The sequence below is a fragment of the Cryptomeria japonica genome, chromosome 3 (genome assembly GCF_030272615.1).
Source record: "Cryptomeria japonica chromosome 3, Sugi_1.0, whole genome shotgun sequence".
Taxonomy (NCBI): Eukaryota; Viridiplantae; Streptophyta; class Pinopsida; order Cupressales; family Cupressaceae; genus Cryptomeria; species Cryptomeria japonica.
In genome coordinates, this window is record NC_081407.1 from 14,511,210 (window position 1) to 14,533,076 (window position 21,867).

General features: G+C 34.9%; 1 protein-coding gene across 1 annotated transcript in view; it reads right to left on the reverse strand.

The window, feature by feature from the left end:
* Positions 1-5,101: 5,101 nt before the first annotated feature.
* Positions 5,102-21,867, reverse strand: part of LOC131049128 (alanine--tRNA ligase) — a 126,527-nt gene continuing 109,761 nt past the window's right edge. Inside the window, exons 13-23 of the mRNA XM_057983159.2 lie at positions 11,854-11,976; positions 10,663-10,806; positions 10,491-10,562; positions 10,321-10,396; positions 10,037-10,179; positions 9,798-9,906; positions 9,525-9,712; positions 6,408-6,497; positions 6,073-6,258; positions 5,783-5,959; positions 5,102-5,579 (exon numbers count right to left, since the gene is read on the reverse strand). Of these exons, the coding sequence (XP_057839142.2) occupies positions 5,508-5,579; positions 5,783-5,959; positions 6,073-6,258; positions 6,408-6,497; positions 9,525-9,712; positions 9,798-9,906; positions 10,037-10,179; positions 10,321-10,396; positions 10,491-10,562; positions 10,663-10,806; positions 11,854-11,976 (1,380 nt within the window). The 3' untranslated portion in view covers positions 5,102-5,507. The remainder of the gene's footprint in view (positions 5,580-5,782; positions 5,960-6,072; positions 6,259-6,407; positions 6,498-9,524; positions 9,713-9,797; positions 9,907-10,036; positions 10,180-10,320; positions 10,397-10,490; positions 10,563-10,662; positions 10,807-11,853; positions 11,977-21,867) is intronic.

Below are 21,867 nucleotides of genomic sequence, written 5' to 3' on the forward strand. Positions count from 1 at the left end.
AGATGTCCTATTGAGAAGCATTTTCGGCAACGAAAGGCAAGGCCCTCATAATCTATTGGTTGAGTCCATGGCCTATCTCCAACCATGAGAACAACATCCCTTGAGAGAGGCAAGGAAATGTCGATGTCGATCAAAATGCAGGCAAAGGTAGAGTGCCCCATAGAAGATGTGGCCTCATCCACCTTCAAGAAACGACCTATGGAGTTGCCAATTGTAGTAGGAGAGTTCCCAAAAATTGAGAGGGATATTAGGAAGGCAATCCCATACTGGACATGCAGACAATGATTCAGTAAGGGGGTTAAAAGAAGTTGTCCATGGCTTGATAGAAAGAGAGTGATCTCCCCAAGCCCACAACCTATCCAACACCAAAAATTGATCTAAGGAAGAAGTAAAGGATGCAATGAAAAAACCTTTCGCACAAGGAAAGAGCTCTTCGATGTGAGCAACCAGGGGTTTCCAAGAGTCACTCACCCAACGAAGGAGGTTTGGAAGAGAAAGCCAGAGCACTGAAAATATACACACCAATGCATTTCTCTAATAGATATTAATATTTTCCACAACATCTTGGCCACAAACCACCACAGGAAAGTTGACAGACCTAGCCACACGAGCAAAACTTTGTCCACTAGAAGGAGGAGGTATGGGAGGGACCACTGAAGCATCCATACCCCTACCAACAACACCAGCAAACAAAGTGCTCCCAACAACAACGTCCTCGGCATGGGGGAGTCCCCCCTACCCAACACCCACAGGAGGTGGGGGAGACTAGAACCAGCCACAACAGCGTCAGGAGAGAGACCTGCACCAGCCACAACTGCACCAGGAGGGCATAAGAGCAGAGGGAACCAGAGTGGTCGTAGAGCAAGACAACTTGGAAAGGGAACCATCCACATCGACAACAACACCACCCGCAGAGGGCAAACCCCCAACAGGAATCACCTAGGGAGCATCACACAAACCACTGGCAGCCCCAACACGAGGGGGAAGGGACGAGAAAGCCTCTACATTGAAGGAGACCTCGACAAGAGCAGGCGCAACAGGAGGGGACCTGCGTGCACAAGAATCATTGCAGGATTTTGACATCGCCTCATGAGCAAAAGCACCAGACTTTTTTCACTTTGAATTCGAGGGCATTAATATTAATTTTGATGTTGGTAGGGAGATATTCAAAGCACACAAACCGATGATTGTGATTTGTTCACCTAGCTTAAAAGCTCATCTTTATATCCCAATGAGAGTAACGTTGTAGACATTGAAGCATTAGCATTTCAGGCAACACTTCATTTCATCCATTGTGCCAAACACAAATGAATCGACCCAACACTTCCTAGTAGATGCAAACTACTATAGTTTGGACAAAAAATACTATAGTTTGGACAAAAACTACTATGGTTTAGACATGCAAAGATTACTCTTTGAAGCAAAATTGTATGGAGTTACTATTAATATAGTTGCCACCACTTTGGCTCTTATAGAGGAACATCATTCTTCCCAATTAAACTTGGGTCAAGATGACATGCAAAAGTATGAAAGTAATAGAAATGGGACAGCCTGAGGAAAAGGATCTTGTAGATGCATCCAATATATGTCAATATAAATACTTCAATAGGTAACGCTATTTCTACTTTGTTGCGACAACTTTCTAAAATTACTTTGGTTGATGCAGGTTGACTTCTTTCTATTTGTTTTGGTCACTAGCAACTAAATTATGCTTGAAAGAAGTCATAAATACTTTTTATCTAGCAATAAATTTTAGATACTTAATGTTAGTATGTAGCAATTGATCATGTTGATAGGCTTAAATTTTGGTGGCTTTATCAGTCGCATTTTCTTCTAAATCAATAAATGGGGGAGTGCAATGGAGGCAAATCCCCTCCTACGGAATTTGTGGGGCTTATCCCCCACACGGGTTATAGGGGAGGAGCCCACGATAGGATCTAGGGGCAATAGCCCCCAACCGAGAGATTGGGGGCAGTGCCCCCGATTAAAAAATTGCCCATTATTTAATACAAGAGTTAGCTATTGTTTTAACATGAATACTAACCTTCTAATCCATCAAAAAGACTTGATAAATAAGTGATCATGTAATTTGAAATCAACATATTATAATTTGTTATTCGTTGGATAATAAAATAAAAAAGACAATTGTTTTTCCGTATATGTAAACCCGCATTGAATAAACCACATTAAATTTTTGTTTTTCTCATTATTTTGTATTATATTTAATATTCTTTATTGCTCCATCTACATAAACCCTATCACTTGCCGGAGTTAAATTGTTGAAACATAGATCTTATTTGAATGAATTTTCACAAATTTTCAAATTCTTTGAATACGTTTGCTCAATATTCAAACAAAACTCGCCGCACATTCTTTAATGGAGTATTATCTTTCGCAGTATTTACACTTTTGTGCGTCATGCACACAATATGCACAATGCACATAAGAACAAAAAGGTACATATACAATTTTATGTACAAGCTTTTAAAATAAATAAAGCATAAAGAGCTGCTATTTGTAATCTTTGGTAATTTAGTGCAGTTTCAAATTTAGAATATTTTCTTATTAGTACATGTTGCCACACAACACTTTTTGCATGGAAATGAACATTACTGCTCTTTTGAATGTTCGATTTTCGATTTTTTATAATAGTCAAAAAAATCTTTCTTAGCTTCACACATTTGGTTTGAATAGCACCTGATGTGACTATTTATTTCTTACACGGTATAATGCATGCACTCCAAGCTCTTGGAAATGAATGAAAATTTTAAGGCTAAAATTATTTTAACTCCTTTAGTAAACACCAAAACCTAGAATGTTCACCATACTAGTCTAATAATTCAATTTACTTATTAATACAACTAATACTATTATAGTACTATTGCATTCATTGAAGCACAACTAATCAATTAGTGTGCACCAATCAAAAGTGATTATTATTTGTGCTTTTAGAATAATTTTGGTTTTTGTAAACTTGAGATTTATATTTTTAAATTTAAGATATCGTAAAAATTATTTATCTACACTATGGTTGGTTTAAAAAATTTGGTGTTATAGAAACAAAGTTTTAGGAATGATAGATTTTTTAGGTTTTTTTTTTTTTTTCGGTAAAAGGCTGGAGCCTAAATATTATATTAAATTATAAACAAAAAGTTTTCTTCATTTTTTATTATTTATAATATTGTAAATAAAATATTATTTTAAATAGATATATAAATTTAATAATAAATAAATAATAATAAAACCACAATTTGATTCGGTTTATATTAAATTAATTGAAAAATTAAATACAAATATTTCTATTAAAAAATAAACCCAATTATTATGTGTTCTTTATGATTCTATTTTATATTTTTTTTTTGAAATTATTATATTTTTAATACTCTTTGAAAATCATATTTTTAATCATTTAAAATATACAAAATAATTTAATAACTTGTAATCATAAATTTAAATAATTTTCATTAAGTTATTCAATAAATGTCTATTTTCACTTTTATAATTATTAATAGTTACTTTACTAAAACCAATTATAATTAATATTACATAAATATAATTAAAATAATATAATATTACACTACAAATAAATAATTAAATTTGAGATTAACTTTATTATTATAATTATAATTATATAATTCTTTAAATTAAATTAAGATTATGCTTTTAAGATAAATATATTTTTCAATATTATAATTACTCATTATTATTTTTAAGCCGATAGGCTTTTAGTAGGAGATGTTTGCCGCCAAAGTGCAAGACAATCCGGTGGGATGTTTGTCGATGGCCGGAATCTTTCGCTGGCGGTGTCGCGACGTGTTTGAGCCAATAGGCTTCCCGTTTGGGATTTAGCTCGAAAATTGTCAAACTCGTCATCTTTGTCCATCCGCATTTTTTTCCACAGCGGTTGTTATCTTTGGGCAAAGTTTGAGGAAACGACGATCGAGCTCCAACGGTGTTGTACTGCTAATGGCAGTGGATTATAGTTCGGGTAAGACTACGAAGTTATTTCGTCTCGATTGAACATTAATGACTGTGCGAACGAAAAAATCGAGTTTTGTGTGATGGGTTTCGAGAAGATGGAAGCATTTCACTGGTTAAGCTTAGTGATTAGCCCAGGGTTTTTAATTGACTTTGTTTTGTTGGGGGCGTTGTGCAGTGTTCCGGCTCCCTATCAGCTTATCGTTGCACGCACTTCCCATGCAACTGCTAATTAAATAAGAGATAGTTAATATTACATGAATATAATGATACTAATATAATTTTAAAATAACAATGATTCAAAATTATAATAATTAGGAATTAGAATAAATATTTTAATTACAATACTATGACGGCAAGTACTCCCCACTACATGGCACTTATTTAAATTTAATTTAATTTATTTTAAATTTGATGTCAAATTGACCAGATAAACAATTAAGTTGCAAAAAGGTAAACTCCACAAGAGTTTAATTTAGTTGTAACAGTGAGTTAAGTTGATTGTTATTAATTGCATTTTGAATCTATATTGCAAATCTTGGAAGAAATTTGTAGCCATAGTGATTAATATTTGTTAGCTCTTTTAACTACTTACCAACTACATTTTCACCCATATTACAACACACTTGGTTATAATTTCCATTTCTAACATAACCATGTTCTATGCACTATATTGGTTATAAAATAACAAAATCAGTATTTTCTCTCTTGTGAATAGCATTTTATTTTTTTATTTCCCAATTTTTTAGCACTTCAAACCCAAGAAATTGAATGGACTGCTACAATGACTCAAATAAACAAAACATAAAGGCCCTTTGCTTCTTCATGTAGACAAAGTAAATCACATTGACCCTTTGCTTCTTCATGACAAAGTAAATCACATTGAATTTATCTGTAAAAGAAGACATTACACAATCATTTGCGATGTTTGTTTCCGTATGAAGGGAAATTGGCGATATTTTTCATCCATACCATCCAAGGTCTACTTAAATCCACCACAGATATATGCATTACTTTTCTTTTAACCCATGTCCCAATTGATGACATAATTTAGTGTACTGCAAAGTGAAATGAGGCATTTCATTGCACATTGCACATTGCACATAATCACTTACAAAGCCTGTTACCAAAGACAAGTGAAATGAGATATTCCCATTGAATAAATTATAATAGATTACAAATTCCCTTAGCAATATAATTAAAATTTTGAATTTGAAAGATTAAGCCAACTCAGGCAATTGTTAAAACCACCATTAGATATGCATCGCAATGAGGGTTTTTGTTTTTTGAGAAAGAATCGTTGCTCCCAAACAACAAGGGAATTCAATCTACGTGAGGGATGATGTAGACACAAACTTTTGTATTTAATTCACAAATCTTCTGTTCCGAAAGTATACTTATGCAGCACAAGGCTAATAAATTGGGCAAATCATTCACCTTCAGCATTGATTGTCTTCATCATTTTCTGAAGAACATGATTTTGCTGCTAGTCATCATTTAGTTATTCAAATGTCACACACAAAAAGCTATCACCTCAGCTTCTCTGTTGCAATAGTGCGAGCAATTTCCATTGCCTCTTCTATTCGAGCAGCATCATTCCCCTATAACACAAAACCAAACAACTGCAAGTCTTGAGAAATGAAACATTGAGAAGTCACCACTTCATTACCCATACTTAGACAATCAAGGAAATGCAAAATCTACAAAACTAAATGCATCTTAAACTTCATTTTTTATCTAAACGTTTTTGTATTTTTTATGATGTGAAATCAGCACTCGATATATTGCAAATCAAATATCTTACCTGTCCTTGTGCCAGTCCACCTTTGCCACCTCCTCCGTTGCCTTTAAGGGGCTCTAACACTTTCCTCAACCAATCCAACACTGCAAGCCCCTTCTTTGCTACCGACTGTGGTACACCAGCATAGACAAGAACTTTATTTGTTGCCTCATCGACACTAAACATCATGACAGGAATGTCCTGCATTGCAACAAAAGCACCTGCCAATATAAGTAACAACTAAGCAAGGCTAATTACTAAATAGAGATATATAAACTGCCATTCATACAAACCAAATGAATCAACATATTAACCTTTTGTTTCTCCATAAATTTAAGAACAGCTTCTCTGATTGCATTGGCATCCAAACCGACATCAATTCGTGACACACAATAGGCTTCATCTCTTAACGATAACTTATTGGCAAGTTCAATGGCTGCAGTTATTGCTGCCTTCATATGTGCTTCTGCAGCTTGCTTTTGAGCCTTTTTCACACGGTCCTGACATTCAATCAGATAATATGGGTTTTAATAACAATTCTAGTGTTATCAGTCAAGGATTTTTTTTATGCATGTTCATAAGGACATTCAGCTATGTATGAATTGAATTACACAATAAAGCAGAAAACATTTAAATGTGGAGACAATACCTGCAATTTAGTTATTTTTCCTCTGAAATCTGCCTTTTTAGCAGCTGGAATGACAGCAGAATCCAATGAGCTCTTCAATGAAGCCACTTCCTGATATAGGATAAATTAAATATATTATTCTACAATTCACAAAAACAAGTTGAATTGCAAAGCATTCATGAACAGATAATATGGAAAAAAGTTGTAATATACCTTATAGACGAGAGTCGTAAATATAAATTATAATTATTGTCAATACCATTTAAAACTACTAGAAACACTAATATTAGCTCAAATTAAAATGGCTGAAATCTAAGTTATGAAAAAAGAGATAGATGTTTTGTTTAAAGGCATATAGCATCTCAAAAATTGTGTCCAACAAGAGATTCTCCTTACAGAGGTTTTAGGTGTCTTTGTCACAAAGACTCTTTAACTATCCCTTACAGATCTTCCAATTGCCTCTTATCAAAGAGGTCCCTTAATTACCACTTGGAGAGAGTATTGTTGACACCAGTCAATAAGACCCTCTGGATGCTCTATTAAATCTGATAGCTCGAGAGGGGCTGTTTGAGCACCCTTGATCCTAGTTAATTTAGAATACACTTTTGAATTTTTATTGGGTTACATAGAATAGCAAGTTAGTTGGATTCATGAATTTAATAAAATCCAATTAATAAATAACAAACAATGCCTAGTTATTGTAGTTTTAGTGAGATTATACTGAAATCCATCAGAAGAATGTGATAGGAATATTCATATATATTTCGTTTACAGCCTCTTAAACCTAATAAGCTTTACTAGCATGCTAACCCTTTACATATACCAGCAGAATAAACACAAGTATGCAATTAAAACTGACGAAATCTCACACTCATGTATGCTCTATACCGGGTAGCAAAACAATCAGACCCTAAAACTTACCAGAAGGTGTTTTAGAACCTAACAGGTGAATTGATGATATAAAAATTGCTGATAAATTGTCATTGATGTCAAAAAGAAGCAGTATCACGCATGGAAGGACAGCAATCTAAAGTCAGCATCGATGCAGAAATTTGTGTATATACAGAAATCCATATACAAGACAACAATAAAGTGATAAGGCACATGTTAAAGATCTGTATGTTAAAAGAGTAGCAATTTGTGCTTGTATTAATACTTGTGTTAATTGATATATATAGAGCAGCAATTTGTATATTAAAAGCAGCGATTCAAACTTGTGTTTATTCATCATTGATGAGGAGTGATTACACTTATCAATTTCAGTAAGTTAAAAAGCAGCGACTACACTTTATCAATGTGCAGCAAAATAAAGTTAAGGCAGCACTCCCTTAAATAAGACAAATTTGTCTGATTCACCTTGTCTTATTCAAAGAAAAGTTCAGCGATTAATAAAGTGAGGAGGTGTGATCTGTTTTGGAGGAGAGTTATGTTTATTTAATATGAAAAGAGATGTCCCTAAGGGTAATTGTCCCTCATGGAGAGGTATAAGATAATCATTGTGTAAAGAGTTAAAGACAAAGTTGCATGGACACGGATACGGTATCAGATACAGATACGGCTATTTTTTAAGACCCCCAATATGGATACGGCTGTTGGTGTTGGAAATAAGCCACACCCAGACCGACGATGGATTGGTCCAAGAGGGGCCAGTAGCTCAGTGGTAAAGCACTCCAGCAGCATATGGAAGGTCCTAGGTTCGAGTCCTAGCTGGTCCATGTCCCAACATGGTATCAAAGCCAGGTCCAGGCTAGAAGCCCCAAGCACACGAGAGGTGTGGCTTAAGGGGGGGGGGTTGGTGTTGGAAATAAGCCACACCCAGACCAACGATGGACTGGTCCAAGAGGGGCCAGTAGCTCAGTGGTAGAGCACTCCAGCAGCGTATGGAAGGTCCTAGGTTCGAGTCCTAGCTGGTCCATGTCTCAACAACGGCTGGATACGTCATTCATAAAAAACACATACACATATATTTAGCACAGTTTTCTAAGTTATTCGAGGAGATTTTCATTACTTCAAAAGCAATATAAACACATAATTGCTACATAAATAATGATAAGGTGAATTGACATTTTACAATGTGCAAAAATAGTAAGAGTTGCATTGGAAGATAACCCAAAAAATGGGTCACTGAAATAGAAAAACATTTCATTCGTCTTTCTCATTTGGTGTAGGTTTTGTTAATATCAATTTTATTTTTTAAATGCATGAATGACGTTTTTGAAAATTAAATTTAGGAAGATTTACGTCAATTTTTAAAAAAAATTAAATCACATTAGTGTCTAGCATGGTTGGAAATCAAGGATTTTTGGGCATGCATGGGTACAGTATTCAACGTGTATCCGGGCTGTATCAGATACGTATCCATTTTGGAAACGGGAACGCATACGGAGATACACGTTCCCAGGGAGGGACAAAGGAGTTTCCGGCAACTCTGATTTAAGATAAAGAAATATATCACAAATACACCAGCAGATGAAGAGCAGGCCTTACGAGTTTATTTGCAGATTTCATGAAGGAATTGTGAGGTGTACTGAAGTAAATTTAAAGGCAGACATTATAGCAGATTTGTGAGTCATATTGTAGCAAATTTAAAAACAGAATAATAGCAGAACTTTGGGGAGAAATTTATATTGAGGTCGGTGCTTCATATTGGTGAGGTTGGTGCCTCATATTGAAAGACATTTGTGTGTGTCTTATTGAGTTGGTGCTCAAGTATTGGAGATTGGTGACTCCCGTAGGTTGGAGCCTAGAAAGTTTGTAGAGACAAATTTTTATATAAAGCAATATTTTTGCCATGGTTTTCTCCTGCAAGGTTTCCAAATAAATTGAGTTCTTATTGTGTTTCGTATTATTAGATCTCACATATGGGCTAATGCTGATCAAGTTTTGAAGTGTTTAAGTAAGTTTTTTAAAAGTAAAAGATCATCATAATACTCAATCTTCGCCCCCCACCCCCCCTCTCAGTATAACTGTGTGTTCATCAAAGATGATAATAATTTATATAAAAAACACAAGAGGATCTGAAATTTGTACACATGATTTCAAGTAACTGAAATGACAAACTATTGATGCATCAGGAAGGGGGAAAAAGGGAAAAATACATAATAAAAGAAGCATTTCCACCATTTAGAAAACAGTTACCTTCTCTAATGCAGCTCCCTCCAACTTTGAGGCATCATTTAAACGTGAATCAAAAGATGCTGCAGTTTCAATTGCCTCAATGGCTGCACCAGTTGTAAAGGCAGTTATTCTCCGTACACCCTTTGCAATTCCTTCTTCAGATACAAGAGCAAATGCTTTTGCTTCTCGTGTATTTGACAAGTGTGTCCCTAAGAATCCCAAGATGTCAGTAATAATTTTGAAGACGCAATTTCAAGTCTATGATCCAATTTCAGATTTAAAAGTGATGCCTACCACCACAAAATTCTGTCGAAAAGGCTGCCCATTGTGGGTTATCTGGATCTACTAGAAGATCCTCAACACGTCTTCCAATGGAAACAACTCGAACAGGATCAGGGTAAACCTGTACACATATACATACATGGTCAAATTGCAACTGAGAACTTCAAAAGGTATAGCAATTTAGTAAAACACTAGCTTTCACAACTTATACTGATAAAACAATTTCACCCTCGTTTATGAAGGTTCCTTACTTCTCCAAACACAGCTCGGAGACCCAAAATGCGTTTTGCCTCCATCAGGCTAGCTTCTTTTGCATATACATCTAACTCATCTTGAATCTGCTGATTTACAATTGCCTCTATTTGCTTCAAGGCATCAGCATTAACAGGTTTGCCTGCAAGAAATAACACAATCAGAGGAACAAATGATAATTTGATGGCTCAATAATACCTACAGAAAAAAAGAACATTTCAGATGTAGGTCAGTTGTAAACTGAAGCTGAAAGCATAAAAAACATGTATACAAGTAACCTAACCATGTGAGAAATCAAAGCGCAACTTGTCTGGAGCTACCAAGGATCCCTTTTGATCAATGTGATCACCAAGTACAGCCTGCAAACAGAAAATAAATTAATTTTAGCACTAGCCATAATATCAATTAATATACATCTTGCCCCAAATCAAATCTGGATGGTTAAACACATACCTTCAATGCATAGTTTAACATGTGAGTACATGTATGATTGGGAGCAATAAGACCCCTCCTTTGATAGTCCAGCTGTTTAAAAAAATATAGATCAAGGTTAAAATATAACGATAATTGTCCAAAAAGAATCGTACAAAACTTGTAATTCATGAAACACAAAATCATTGATTACCTTACAAATAATTTCATCCCCTACACATATCCTATCTGTTTCCCCTAGAACAGAACCAATATGAAGGATATAACCACCATATATTTGGGCATTCCTAACATCAAAAGATCCATATGGACCCTCACAGATTCCAGTGTCATAGATCTGAAAACAAATTCAACAGCTCATTAATCATTAATCAAAAACCCATGTAACATTAATCTTGCAAATCTGAGCTGAATATTCAACTGCTCTTCCTCTAGTTTAAAGTCACGAGTAAAAGTTACAAGTTAGGTTTTGATTTGAAATTTTGGGTGCCTTTACAAAACCACCTAAAATATTGTTCATGAAGAAAGAAACCATTTCGAAGCAAATAATTTTTAATGAGAATTGATAACAATTTAAAAAAGCTCCTTCCAAAGATTACACAAGTGTAATTTGTAGGCAATTATGTTTTGCACTGGAAGGTCAAAAGATAAAGGTGAATAAAATTTTGAGTCGCCATCAAAAGAGACCAATTCGGTACATGAAATCCCCATTCAAAAAGCCCCTAAGTTAGGTATTCTAGATTGTTTCTAGATTCACCTCAAGCAATCAAAAAATCTGAACTCATTTGTACATTTTTATAACTTAGTAAGCTGTCTTTTGACTCAGACTAGGACTTGGTGGAAAGACTCGGCAATTAACACATGTTATATCAAAAAATGGTTTTCATGTCTTTCAAATTTCAAATTGATTTCCTGTTTTCTTCAAGAACTCACCTGAGTCTGACATCCCAGATTTGCAAGTCTGCTAGAGATGTCAGGCTACTCTCTTGGAGTCTCAGCTGCAGACTAATATTTACAAGTCCTCCACAAGACTCACCAAATCATAACACTATAATCTAAACTGTATTTAAAGTTAACTCGTGTGCAATCAAAACCTGATCCATCTAAACCTCAATTATACATAACTAAAAACTAACTACTACATTTCGAAATTTGTGCTCTATAAATTTGAACATTTTCCACTAAATGTGCTTGCAGAATCTAGTAATGCTGAAAATGTTTGAAAAATAAAATGAAACTTTTGGAGTTCTAATTACATATTTATATTCTACTTATGTTAAAAGTGTAGCTTTTTCTTTCGTTTTTAGCCTTCTTTCAATCCAACTCTTCTTTGGATTTATTTGAAAAACAAAAATAATTTTGCATAAAAAAGTATCTGGCATACCTGTCCTCCTTGCTCTGCATAAAAGTTAGTAGTTTCAAGTAGAATACCAACATCCTCTCCAGATGTTACAAAATCTATGAACTCCGATCCATTATAGATTGCTTTCACTTTACTAGTATGGTCCTGTAAACAGAATAAGAAAATGTCAATATTAGCCTACCAAAATAATTCAAGGATTTTGTAGATGAAACATCTAGATTAAAAACTTACAATAACCAAAGAAGTAAAAGCCATCAAAGAAATCAACGATAGATTTTGGAAAGTGTACATTTTTGGATATAAAACAAAGCACTAAGTAAATAAATTGTTGCACATTTAACACGGGATGTATCGGGATATGTGATGGCCAACTTGGCATACATAATATTTCACTTAATCATTTGTCAGTTCCCAGATTTAACACATGTAGTGGTACATAGCATCATTAGGGTTAGAGGATCACTAAAGGCCAATGATTCTATATGTAGGAGGTAGTGAATAATTGTTAATCATCATATTTGTGAATATTGTTCTTGTTGTAAGATTTTGGAGGTCACTACTACCAGGAGATCCGGTCTGATTAGATAAATGTTCTATATTTCATTCATAGTATGTGGATTTTCTATAATCAACTCTTGTTTGTGCATTTATTCTGGTATTCTGTAACGTCCCCTCTTTGAATAGGATTTAATAATAAATAATAATAATAAAACTAAACTAAAATAAAAAAGAATAAAAATAAGATTAAAATCAATGAATGGTCAAATCACATGAAATGAAAAGTTGCGACTCCCTCAAACATGAGATATAAAAGGGAGAAGAGAACCTCATTTGAAAGGAGGGTGGGGGAGGAAGAAGAAAGAAGGGAGCATGTGAAACAAGGAGGGATTAATGGAACTAGAAGGGAATGGGCAGAAATGATGAAGGGTTTTAACTCTTTCAAAGGGTTATAATTATTAGGTTGTGACCCCTTGTAAAGGGCAGATATGATGAAGAGGTGTGACTCTCCCTCACATGGGAAGATATAAAGGGGAGAAGATTTCATTTCAGGAATACATCCAAAGGAGATCAACTTGGGGAATAGAAAATAAGCATTGTAATGAATATCAGAAGTGCAGATCTGATTTGAATAATAAGACAGCAATGAGGAGACATGACCGGTTTCAATATGTGATAGGGCAAATCAGGAAGGGCACATTACACATTCTGCCATTAGTATCTTGTGGATCCGTTAAGAGTATTGATGTTAATTTGCTCTTGCACTAATAAGACTCATTATAAGTCCTATCAGAGCAGCAATTGAGCAATATTCTAGTCACATGGGACCATGGGACCATTCAAGAAAATGGACAAAATTGTGGGTAAATCTGTAATTTCAAGCCAGTTTTTTTCTACTTTAGATCAGTCATTGAGATTACATTTCAAAATCAAAAACATTTTAATGTATAAGAATTTAGGATATATTCATCTGCATTAGGCGAGCCAGGGTCTAAAACAGAGTCTGGATTATGTTAGGTGAGGGATTCAGTTGTCAGTGGAGGTAACAATGAGCCTTTGCAGGATTCAGATAAAGAATTGACTTTTACAATGGCTGATATATTTGATGTTATGTTTGGCTTCTCTACAAATAAGCCTGCAATTGATAGTTCTGTATCAAAAACAAACAGTGGCTGTTACTGGATACAATCACAAGATGAGAATTTTGCTCAGACATTTGAAAAGATAGTACACTCTGAAGTCAAGCAGGAAAAATTTGCCTTGATCAAAGAAAAGGTAATTAAAGGAATCAATGTCTCTGGTTGAGTATAACGAAGACTCTTTGTTTGATGATCACATGTCTCCATCCAAGCCACTTTTTCCGTCACAATATTTGGAAAGGAGAATCGTCAAACTTGATTCAGGCACAAATTTCTCCTATCCTATTGAGGGATTAAACAGATAGGATAAGAATTCTGCATTGCATTATTACATTCAACTTGAACAAGACAATCTCAAGATGAAAGTTGAGCTCCAGCATTTTGTTCTCAATGCAATGTAACCGCTTCTTATCAACTTCAATCAGTTGAGCAATTGAGCTATATAGTTAGACTTATAGTTATGACACAAAATGATTGTGGAATTTGAGTACCACAATTCATTATTCATTCCAGACTGAAGGACCCTGCACAGCTGGATATTAGAATGGAAGCATTTCTTAAGATGTTTGAAGTTAAACTTCATGCAATGACAGATGACGACTTTAAGTCAAATGAAACATTAATCGACTCGAAGCTTGAGAAACATTAAAATTGCTGGAAGAATTGCACTTTTATAATTTTATTGGAAAGAAATTGATAATGGTACCCTGAAGTTTGACTGAAAAAAAGTTGAGGTTGCAGTACTGAGGAAATTGGCTAATCATTGGTTACAAGGACAAATGGTGTTCTTAACTTGTGGATGATGAGATGGTTAGAAGGACAAATGAAACAGTTGAAGATGGAAAAGTAGCTCAACAAAACCTAACTCAAACGTTACGAGTTTCTTGTTACCCTTTTGTAAAAGTGACTTATGTCACTTATTGCAACTAAAAGTTAGAAAATGAACCTTATTTTTGGAAAAGTGATGTAAAATATAACCAAGGTTTATTATTTTCAAAACCACTGTATTTCAAAAAGGCAATTAAAAGTAGTTACTAGGTAGTTGTTAGGTACTTACAGATGGTTATCAGGAAAAAAGCCTATAATTACAAGGCTATTTCAACTGTAAAAGAGACTCTTACAGAGGGAGAACTTTTTGGAGAGGCATTTTGAGGGCTTTTGGTTTGACACTTTGAGCCGAATGATTTTTGAAATTGTCTAATTTCAAAAAGATTATAAAGATGGATCATATGTTCTAAATATTCATCTGAGTTATTATTACTAGTTTTTCATATTTCAAACTAGTAATCTGTCTTTGTGGAGAACCACTAGTCATGTGTGCAATTAATGTAATGGATCATAGTCAAATCTTGGTATCATGGTTTGCATATGCTGAAGCAAATTATTTCTTCATAAGTTGAGATTCATTATCATTCTTTCATCGTCATTACAAATCAAAACAGGCTTTATGGTGAAACTCTCTTGTAGGTTGTAGCAAGTTGTGAAACTCCAAGTGACATTCATGTGTCTGCCACTAGGGCCTTTCAAGTTCAATTTCCTTTAATTTTTCTCATTTCCTTTCTATAATTTAAGGTTAAAAGTAAACAAAAGCCTTAAAAAAACCCCATCATATGAGGGAGCTGCCCCTCTCAAATGCAAAGAAACGTTGTTATTCTAGTAACAAATTATTCAATTATTGGAACAGTTGTCAATGCATATTGGATGATTCACAATAAAATCTGCAGTGACAAATATGATTACCAACAATATGATATGAGGAAATGCAAAGTATAACCCTGAGGCACAAGCAAAAATTGCAAAGACACATGAAGTGGTTCAACTTCATTTATTGAACGATGGGTTTGCCATTCAACACACATTTGATTTGACACTCAAGGAAAAGATGAAAATTTTCAAGGCATTAGAGGAGTGTGAACTGCCTTCAATGGTGGACAATGGCGGTGACATGAAACAATTGGGAAATAAAAAAGTTGAGTTTCATTACATTACTCCAATTTCGGTCACATAAGTTGTTCAAGCAGACAAATATACCCAATCTTGTGTAATGCAAAATTGGACACCTTACTTAAATTGGAATTAGGATTAGAAAGCTTTGTGAAGGAAAAAAGGGTATTATTTATTTATGTAGCAATTATGTGTCTATATTGCTTTTGAAGTAATGAAAATCTCCTTGAATAACTTAGAAAACTGTGCTAAATATGTGTACGTGTTTTTTATGAATGACGTATCCAGCCGTAACCATATTCGGGGTATTAAAAAATAGCCGTATCCGTATCCGTGTCCATGCAACTTTGCTTATAGGTTGTTATGCTCACCCATCAATTCAAACAAAAGCATTGCTATACTCTTGCCCATCTCCTATGGCTATCAATGTTCTCTTAACCAACTTGACATGTGCAAGCAACTTAAGAGCTGCAAGTCAGCCTGTTCAGCAAGAAGATGGCATGCATGTCACCCAAGGCCAACTACAAGGTCTCATGAGAGATGGTGCTATCTCCCAATTCCACATCCTGATTCTTGAGTTTCAAATGGCAACATCAACCACTCCACCACCTCTTTCTTCTTCCACATCTACAATGTCAATAGTGTTATAGTTAGCTACAGGTCTCCCTCACATTTTTTATGCATCACAATGTCATCTCACATGCAAGCTCTAGTTCAAACAAATTCTTTCAACCACTTGCAAGAGGTTGTGAACTTCTCCCAAGTTTCACATGTTCTTTAGTTAAGCAATTGGAAGCAACTCATCAAGTTGTTTTAGGATGACAAATATTACCCTCCCATGGGAACTCTCTTTGTAACTCCTATATAACAAGTTGATCTTTATATTGAAGAGGTTGTAAAAGCAAGGGAAAAGCTCTATGGTACATGTAAATTCTGTTTGAAGAAATATAAAGCAAACTATTCCCTGTCAATTCTTTCTTAAGGCTTATATTTGTCTGAATTATATGAAGGATTGTTGTCTCCTTTTGAAATATTGTACACCTCTAAAACAAAGAACTAAGGATTTAAAGTTTCCTCACACACATTTGTTGAATCAAAATATTATCTTGTGTTAGTTATTATTCAAGGACTACTATAAATCTCTCACAAATAATAATGGTGAATACAAACGTTGCAAAGGATTATTAAGTAGGATAGTAATTGTTTGAGCCACACCTCCAAGTTTTATCATTGCAAAGCAATGGTATATGTTTAGAATATAAAAAATAATATTGCAAAGTTTCTATAATGGTCATCTTAGCCTTAGTCTTTTTGTTTCCTTTTAGAATGTTTCTTTCATGTTTCCTCGATCGTTTCCATTATGAAAGACTGTCTTGTATTCTCTATTTAAGGAGCCTATTGTCTCCTTTTGTAATTATCAATTTAATCAAAAATATTTCAAAAATATTTACATGGTATCAAAGCCAGCTATAGTTTTTTGGCAAATATTTTTAAATAAAATTCATGGTTTCATCACCTAGAATTTATTTCCAGAAGTTTTTTGACACGATTTTTTATGAAAAAGGGGTTTTCTCAAACTAAGGGTTTCAGACCTGGCTTTTTTTATAAAATCATGGCGGGTTTTACACGATTTTCTCCTCGAAAATCATAGGTGTTTTTGAAACACCCTTTTTCAGATCGTGGAGGGTCTTTTTTTATTGTATCCAAAAAAAAATATGCTAGGTTTTTTGTTTTTTGTGTGATTTTTTTCTCGTGGAATCTTTCTCTAATAGAGGGTTTTCTGATTATTTCCACATAAAATCATGAAGGGTGTTGATGTATGGGTTTTTACCATATTTTCCACAAAAATGAAGGTGTGATTTCAACATCACATCGAGGGTTTGCTGATTTTTCCACAAAATCATGGTTTTAGTTTTTTGTCCTTTTTTTGTAAACAAAAATCGAAGTTATAGAGAATTTGATCTCGATTTTCGTGTCTCTAGACAGAGGGAGTGGTAGCTTCATTACCCAACATCATGTTGCATCGAATCAAAAGGATTAAGATAAACTTGGTCATATCCAGAAGTTCTGCGAAACCAAGGAGGGTCTCAACAACAAGCTCATGTTGCAGAGCATTTTGAAGAGAAGTCAACCTTCTATGCATTTGTGGCCAAATGACCTGCAGGTTATGTTAAGTCTTCTGTAGGATAGTTCATAGGATGACCATTATGGGAGGGTATTAAAATAATATTGTAATGTTATATAATAACCATCTTAGCCTTAGTCATTTTGTTTCTTTTTAGAATGTTTCTTTCATGTTTCTATCCTCGATCGTTTCCATTATGGAACGATCGTCTTGTATTCTCTATTTAAGAAGCCTAACGTCTCCTTTTCTAATCATCAATTTAGTCAATAATATTTACACAGTAATGCTCAAGGATGTTGTTGTATAGACCATTGATAGTTAATAATTGACTCTATATTGTAGGAGTTGATTGGCAACTCCTCAACACCCCCAAACTTTGTTTGGTACATCCTTCTTGTCATAAACATCTTTCTTATCTTGTCTTGGATGCTCAATGAAAGTGCATCTACAAAACAAAGCTATGTGTTTGAAATTGTTACATTTGTAGCATATGATATTATAATCCATTTGAGGAGCAAATGACTTGAAATTTCTTTTTGAAAACCAAATTCATTCGTTGTATGCACACTACATTCTAATGCTATGTGACCATATTGATTGCATAAAATATTAAAAAGCAATAGCCATGAAAGGAATAGTTAAATCCGGTAGTGTGTGGCTTTCTTTTAGAAATTGACCATTTGACATTGGCTTCTTGAGACTGAGAGGCTCTATCCTCCTCCTTGCTTCCTTTTTACTTTCTTCCCTCTATTCTCTTCTTTGTTCACTTCCTTGCTTGCTTCATTATTGGAACTTTTGAGGACCCCGACATAATTCTTACCATCCATCTTCTTTGTGGTATGCAGATTTTCACCATCAAAACCAAGACTACTTTTGACAAAGTGTGTAACATTTCTGAACTCTTGTCAAACTTCATACTTCTATTGAGTTGTTCTTAAGTCTTTTCTAGCTCCTTCCTCAAGGACACAATTTCTGATTCAAGCTTCTCACACTCCGAGATATTTGCATTCAGTTCCTCCTTCAACACGTTTAGCAGCTTAGCTTCTTCAACTTGAAACTTTAAGTCCATAACTGTTATTTCAAACTTTTCACCATCTTCTCGAATTTGAGCCTTCAACTTGAATTTCTTTTCTTAAGACTCTTAATTTTGTCGATGGCAACAATAACTTCTTCCTCAAGATCCACTATAGTGTCCTTGCTTTTAGGTTTCTCATTTTCTCTATCTTCGTACCTTAGAGTCTCTTCTTTCATTTCCACTGCCATGAAGAGAATTTCTTCTCTTCCACTTTTCAAAAAGCTTTCATCACTTTCAAATGAGCTATTAATTCCTTGGGCATACAAATCTTCAACATGTTTAGCGGCTTAGCTTCTTCAACTTGAATCTTTAAGTCCATAATTGGTTTTCCAAACTTTTCGTCATCTTCTCGAATTTGATCTTTCAACTTTGAATTTCTTAAGTCTTTCAATTTCATCAATGGCAATGGTAAGTTCTTCCTCAAGATCCGCTATAGTGTCCTCGCTTTCAAGTTTCTCATTGTCTTTGTCTTCATACCTTGGAGTTTCTTATTTCATTTCCACTACCATGAACAAAATTTGTTCTCTTCCACTTTTCGAAAAGCTTTCATCACTTTCAGATGAGCTATTACTTCCTTGGGCATATAGGCTCTTCTTGTGTCTTCAAAAACTCTTCTTGGATTTTCCTTGACTATGCTTCTTTTTGCTATGATGACTTTTCTTGTCTTTTCTCTTATCATAATATACTTTTTCTTTTTCATTGCTTCCACTTCCAACTTGTGGACATTTAGCAACATAATGACCTATATTACCACAATTAAAACATTTAAGAGTATATTTACCTTTGCACTTGTTGGATCCTTATTGAATTTCTTCACAAAGAAGGCTCCTTCCTCATTGCTTGAAATTTCACTTGATGTTGGAACTTTGTTCTTCGTCTTTCTTAATGCCTTGAAGGCAGCTTCTCATTTTGATGCTCCTCCATTTTCAGTTCTCATTTCATATGTTGTAAGAATGCCATGCAACTCATCCATCTTCAAGGTATTTAATGAAAATAATTGAATCAATAATGGAATGACATTCAATTAATTAATAATGAATATACAAGCGTATATAAAGGAATTACAAGACAGTGTTCTAAAAAGAACGAACTGTTAAACTAAAGCTTAAAAAAGCTTAAAACGCTAAATAAAGCTAAAAAGCTTAAAACTAAAAAGGAAACTATGCATTCTTATAAAAGAAGCAATAGTTGCACTCTAAATGAACTAAAAAAGCTAAATATGGATGACCATAAGTTGACAAGCTAAAAATCTAAATAAGTCGACAACTAAGATGACCAATATAGAATAGATATAATTATTATTTTAATACCCTCTTGTTGATGTGTTTTTTGTACACATGCGAACACAGAATAAAATACCTAAAGGTAACTTATCCTCTATTGAACAAAGTTCCCGACTGCTGAAGATCTCGCCGAAGGATCAATCGAGGCAACTCCAAGGTTCTTGTATGTAGGTTATCTACGTGTGGATAAGCTCTTTGCGGTACGATGTGATTTTGCTGGAATCACAAGGGGAATTACATTCGACGACCTGAACGTCTGATTTGCTTTGGATATTGCCGGAACGTGAGATTTTACTAGTCCTAGATTTTGAAAAAAAGGAAAAAGGAGAAGGGTTGAAACGGGATCTATTTCTAATACTAAGAATGTAAGAGCAATGAATGACCTTTGATGAAATTCTAACTAAGTCTTGCTTTGACATCCCAAGACCATCTCCACAAGGTTAGTGCGATCTTCTGAGGAAAGCTTTATGATGTTCAGATCACCGCTACAGGCATGGACACCATCAGGCTGATGCATATCAATGTAGAAGCGACAATTGAAGTTAAGCTTAAGCTGAATGATTCCAGTTGACTACACAAGGCAAGTCTGCAATCAACAAACTGCTAGTAGTATGGATAAACAAATTTCACCATCGATCATACACATGTCTTCCACTCATCTAATAACATGAAATCAAATTTGAGCAGCATAGAGACCATGCAAATTGTTGAATCGACCCATAGAATTCACCATTTCTTCAATGAAGTTTACAAGTCCTTTACAACAACATCTTTGCAACAATCTTTGCCTTCTCTTTCTATTCTACTCTAAATATTTCCTACTCTCTGACTATTCACTACTATCTATTCTCTATTAACCAACTATTAACTATTAGCTCGCTATTAACCTTTACAAATGAGGAGCCAAGGCTTTATATAGGGAGCCCTTTACAAACAGACGGCTCTGATTGAGTTAGAACCAATGGCTAGGATTACAAGATAAAAACCCTAATTAGGGTTTGTTACAACAAACTTCCTCTAGCCAATGAGAAAATTACATTCTAGGAGTGAGGACCAATAGGAAGCAGGGGTGGGTGCCTTGAAGTTTGTGCCGCCTCCGGTAAATTAGGTACATTGAATCTGGTCATGCTGAGGTGGACCAATCCGACTGGAGGAGTGATGACTGGGATGCCACCTTGTCTGACACTTGTAACTTGGTTGATGTTCAATTTGATGATGCTGAGAAGCTAACTTTAATTAACTCTTCTGATAATATCTGCTTCTTCAACGGACCCTTGTACTGACCTTATTTGATTTTCCTCTGTCTTTGATGTGCTGGATGGATGGTGTACCCTTCCTTGAAGTGCTGGCAATGCCTTCCTTTGTCATCTTGTGGTAGAATGAGGTCTTGAGGCTAATTTGAACTCCGTGAACACTCCTAGTCTTCCAATGCTTCAAAGCACCTCGAGTCTTCCCTTTTTGCTTGTGGAACGTCCTTGATGACGATGGACTGGAAGAGATCGTCCTTGATGATGCTGGACTGGAAGAGATCCATCTGCAAAATAAACCAAAAGGTGATTAAGCACATATGACATATTCATTTCAACAAAGCATTTTCCACCTTAAATCATTAGTGAGAAGACATCAAAATGGAATTTCGCTAAGTATCCTCTCCAGGGATAGGCCCTATAAGAATTTCGCCCTAGACCCTTTGGAAGGGTCGAGAGCGAAATTCAAGTTTTAGGCTTGATCTTACACTTCCTTTACCTCAATTCACCTTACAAGGCAAGAATACCTCACTCCACCTTCAACCATGCCATAGGTATCAAATTTTTAGCTTCACTCAAGGAGGAAAAGGGTGGTTTGAAGAATTTCGCTCTGGACCCTTTGGAAGGGTCAGGAGCGAATTTCTTGTTTTACTTGTTTTCCTTCACTCAACTCCATTTCTCTCCACCTTGCTTCTCACCTCTGGATCCTTCTCTCAACTTGATA